At 36.4% G+C, this 4,729-nt stretch overlaps 1 protein-coding gene across 1 annotated transcript; it reads right to left on the bottom strand.

Moving 5' to 3' along the window:
• Positions 1-2,158: 2,158 nt before the first annotated feature.
• Positions 2,159-3,151, bottom strand: LOC119242646 (olfactory receptor 2T8-like). Its single transcript, XM_037508166.1, has one exon. It carries the CDS (start codon positions 3,149-3,151, stop codon positions 2,159-2,161), a length of 993 nt encoding a protein of 330 aa, XP_037364063.1.
• Between the last annotated feature and the right edge of the window lie 1,578 nt (positions 3,152-4,729).

Raw genomic sequence — 4,729 nt, 5'->3', positions numbered from 1 at the left:
GGCCTGTACCTCAGCTCTTATATAAGTAAAAATAAATCTTTAAAAAAATAAAATAAAAAAATAATAAATACATGTTTGTAAATAGATATGTTAATAAATATGTATTTATAATTTTTTCTTTTATAAGATCAACAGTCTCTTTAATTTGCCAAATCTTGGCTGAAAATTATTGGAGGTACATACTCATTTACCAGTAAAAGATAAGGAATATATCTGACACCCAAACCTCATATATTTTCTAGTCTATTTGTAAACTTCCTATTGGATCAAAGGCTACTGTCCAAAGAGCACAAAAACACTAATTTGAAAGGAAACCTATGTTTATGGCAGCAGTGTTTACAATACCCAACCTACAAGTCCAAGAACAGATGAGTGGATCAAAAACATGTAGTACATATACACTATGGAATATTATTCAGTGATCAAAAAGATTTAAAAAATGCCATTTTGGCAACATGGCTGGAACTGGAAAGGATTATTCTAAGTGAAGTGACACATATGGAGAAAGATAAATACCAGATGGTTTCACCTATATGTGGAATCTAGAGAAATCAAGCAAAGAATAACACTAACTCTAAAACTGGACCTTGAAAGCAGATCGGAGACATTCAGGAAAGGAGAAGGTGGGGGCAGCCGGGAGGGGAAGAGTAGATAAGTGATGGGAAGAAGTGTGGTGGAGGACTGTGGCATTTTGTTATGGGAAAACTAAGGTAAAAACACCTGAGGGGAGGAATCCTATAATGGAAAAAAACAAGTGTTGAAAAATAAAAATACATATTAAAAACATAAATATGCTTCAGATTTTCAATGACAGGATTCCACCAATGGAACTGAAATATTTGACTATGATGAATAATTAAAATACACCAACTTACTATTTCTAATCTAATGGAGGGTGGGAGATATGTTTTATATAAATACCTATTGAAATTTAAAGAGTTAAAATTCAAGAATTAAATAAAAATTTGTCAGAAAATACATGACAATAATAAATAACCCAATAAAATTTACATCAAAAATTCCAAATAGTTTTATGAATGACACATATTGATTATTAGTAGCCACCAAATAGTTCTACTTTAAGAACATCTACATTTTTTTAATATCTAAGTGGATCATTGACAAATAAATTTATACAAATAAGCAATAAATGTAAGCAAAAGTCTTCACCATCTTTACATATAAGGTAATTCCAATTAAAAATCCAAATAAGTTACTACACCAAATGGAAATGATAAAATGAAAAAGGTTGATAATACACATAACTGTTGCCAATCAGAAGCAAATGCAACTCATGTAGCTTTACTGATGGGAGTGAAAAATCAAAGACCCATCTTGAAAAACAGTTTAAACATCTACCAAGAAAAAAATGGTATCAAAAGGAGGTTAATAACAACTTTAGTCATAACATTTCCAGACTGAAATTAGCCTAGATGTTCATGTGAAAAAAAAAATTGATTAACAAATGGTGATATATTAAAACCAAAGACTACTACTTAGTAATAAAAAGGGAGAAAACTGCTGATAAATGTAAAGTTGTAGAGAAAACTTTAACATATTAATCCGAGAGAAAGATAAGCAATATAAAAATATTACCAACTGTATGTTTTCTTTGATGTGAAATTCTGAAATAGACCTAACAAAAGAATAGAAATACATCAAGCAAGTGATTTTATGAGTTGACAGGCTTCAACTGAGAAGGCAAGAAAGAGGTTATGGTCTGGAAAAGTTGTGTCTTGCTAGGTGCAAATTACAAGTGCATACATAATTGAGACTGGTCAAAGGGTATCGTTTAAAGTTAAGCATTCTAGGGATTGCAATTTAAACCTCAAATTTTTAAGCATTTCAAAAGTATATTACTATTTACTTCCTTTTTAAACACATTTATTGTGAAGTGTGTGGGGAAACATTTAAATAAGGATTTGTGATTGATAGATTTTTAACAATCCACAATTTCATTTCTTTTTTTTTGTTTTGTTTTTGTTTTTTTGTCACAATTTCATTTCTTGATAACAGCTTAATAAATGGTCCCCATGGAGTTCCAGCTGTATTTGAAAAAATAGAAAAAAAGTATAATGCACTGATAACTAACTTCTCTCTAGGAAATCTTACATAATTAAGTGGTACAGCATTGAATTTGGGCCTCATCAATGGAATCCTACTGATTAGTTAAGGCAGTACACTGACCCAGACACATTCTCAGGGCTCCCTTGACCTCATTGTTCCTCAGGCTGTAAATGAGGGGGTTGAGCACAGGGGTGAAGATGGTATAGAACAGAGACACAACCTTGTCATGGCTCGCTGAGCGGTAGGATTTGGGTCTCATGTAGATAAAAATGGCAGCTCCATAAAAGATTCCTACCACAGCCAAATGGGAGGAGCAGGTGGCAAAAGCCTTTTTACGGGCTTCCTTAGTACGCATGTGGAGGACGGCAGAGAGGATGAGACTATAGGAGATCAGGATGAGGGAAAATGGGATCAGGAGCATTAACACACAGCAGATGTACATGACATACTCAAAGACAGAAGTGTCAGCACAAGCCAAATGCACCAGAGTGGGGGCCTCACAGAAGAAATGATCAATCTCACGTGCATCGCAAAATGGGAAAGTCAGGGTAGCAGCAGCCTGCATGAGCCCATCAGCTACCCCCAGGAACCAAGACCCCAGTGTCATTCCCAGGCATAATCGCCAGTTCATGAGGATGGGGTATTTCAGTGGGTGGCAAACAGCCACATAGCGGTCATAAGCCATGGCTGCTAAGAGGAAGCACTCACCCCCTGCCAGAGTGAGGAAGGAGAATATCTGGAACCCACAGCCAGTGGGGGAGATGAATTTTTTGCCAGTTACATAGTCAACAGCCATTTTGGGCACAATGGTGGAAACCAGCATCAGGTCCATGAGGGAGAGTTGGCTCAGCAGGAAGTACATGGGCGTGTGGAGCCGAGAGTCCCTGTGAATCAGAAGAATCATGAGGGTGTTGCCCAGCAGAGAGATGGAGGCAGTTGTCAGAACCATCACAAAGAGAAATATATGGGCTCTTGTGTGGTTAAAGAGTCCTAGAAGAATGAAATCCGATGTGACATTCACGTTTTCCATGATTTCAAACAGTAGTAACACTGCAAACAGAGAAATAAACAGTAGTTTCATCATTTGAAATGCTCTACAGAAGTGCAGGTTTCTTGATAAGTACATATGTGGAAATGCTTAAAGCTATTTCAGACACTTTGCCACCTGTAAAAAGTTTTAACATGGTCATAAAATTAATTTCAACTTCTTTGAACATTTTTCTCACTTTAAGATTTTTCAAAATAATTTTCATTATTATTATCAGTTGGCATAATAAAAAGTGTTCTTGATAATTGCAAGAATTCTGTGCCACCAGACACTAACATATGTGGTGTCATGATTCCACCAATATTATTGGAAATTATTCAAATGATTTGTCATTTCTATTTGTACACCAATTTAAATCAATAGTCTTAACTATAGAAAAGTTCAGACCTTGATAACAAGGTTTATGTATATGTAACATTGAAATTTATCAAAACTTACCAAAATCAAATAATTTTTCCTGACATCGATTAATCTGGGATGGCATTTTTACTTCCCAAACAAGAGGATTTATAATCTCAAGACAAGCAGCTGAAAGGATTGAACCTGCAAATACAAACAACTTTATTTGGAATTGTTACTACATTAGTTCAACTTTATCAATGTACACTGAAAACAATAAACCCTTATTCGAAGATTTCTCACAATGTGACACTACGACACTGAAAGCAAACTTTCAGTAACTATAAAAAGACAAGTGTATAGGGCCTCCCCTAGTGGCACAGAGGTTGAGCGCTGGGCTGCAAAGCTGCCCGCAGCCTCTGCAGCACCGGTTGGATCCCAGGCCACCAGCGAGGATCCAAATGGGGTGACAGACCTCTCCTGCCATGCCCACGGCTCCCCTCAGCAGTTTTATTTCGTCAGTCTGCCTGTTCTGTTCCCCGCTCTGGCTCTGGTGAGTTCTCACCCTCCCACACTTCTGACTGTACCCAGTGCTTGTATAAATAAATAAACAAATCTTAAAAAAAAAAAAAAGACAAGTGTATAATGAAAGTCTCCCCTCAAAGTCACAAAATCACAACCTTCTGTTGAACTTGCACTTCTTCTCTCAACCACAAAGATAAATTATATTCTTTTGAAACTGAAGTAGATACTAAGTCTTAAATCATCTTCATCTCCAGTCTGCTGCAGCCAAACCTGTTCTAGCTTATTGAGTAAATAGGACCAGAGCTGCAGAGATGGGGATGCTAATTCAGTCTCAAGGACATGGTGTAATTCAATGAAGTCATGTAACAGAAGGAGCTCACTTCTTCCATGGTCATCCGTTTGATCCCATTTACGTATTTATCCCATACTTGAATGCCAGTCAGGAAGGAAAAAGGCAATGCAAAATACTCAAGTTCTCAAACCATATTTGAGCAACATCAGTGTACTGCAACATTCTACTTGATGGTTTTAGACTTCATGGAAGTACACTTCCTCCTTGTCAAATGTATTTTGCATTTGCCAAAACTGTGATTTTCATACCCTTATATCTCTAGCGTGCAGTTTCTACCCCTAGTAACAATGAAATCCCTGATTATGACCCTCACTATCACTTTCCTGAAGCATTTCAGTCCTTCGAACTCATTTCTTTTGATTTAAGGGCATCTTATTTTCCATTATCCCCAATCTTCC

Source organism: Talpa occidentalis, unplaced genomic scaffold (assembly GCF_014898055.3).
Source record: "Talpa occidentalis isolate TD23 unplaced genomic scaffold, MPIMG_talOcc4v2.1 talOcc4.13, whole genome shotgun sequence".
NCBI classification, from domain to species: Eukaryota; Metazoa; Chordata; class Mammalia; order Eulipotyphla; family Talpidae; genus Talpa; species Talpa occidentalis.
This window is presented reverse-complemented; position numbering and strand designations above follow the sequence as displayed.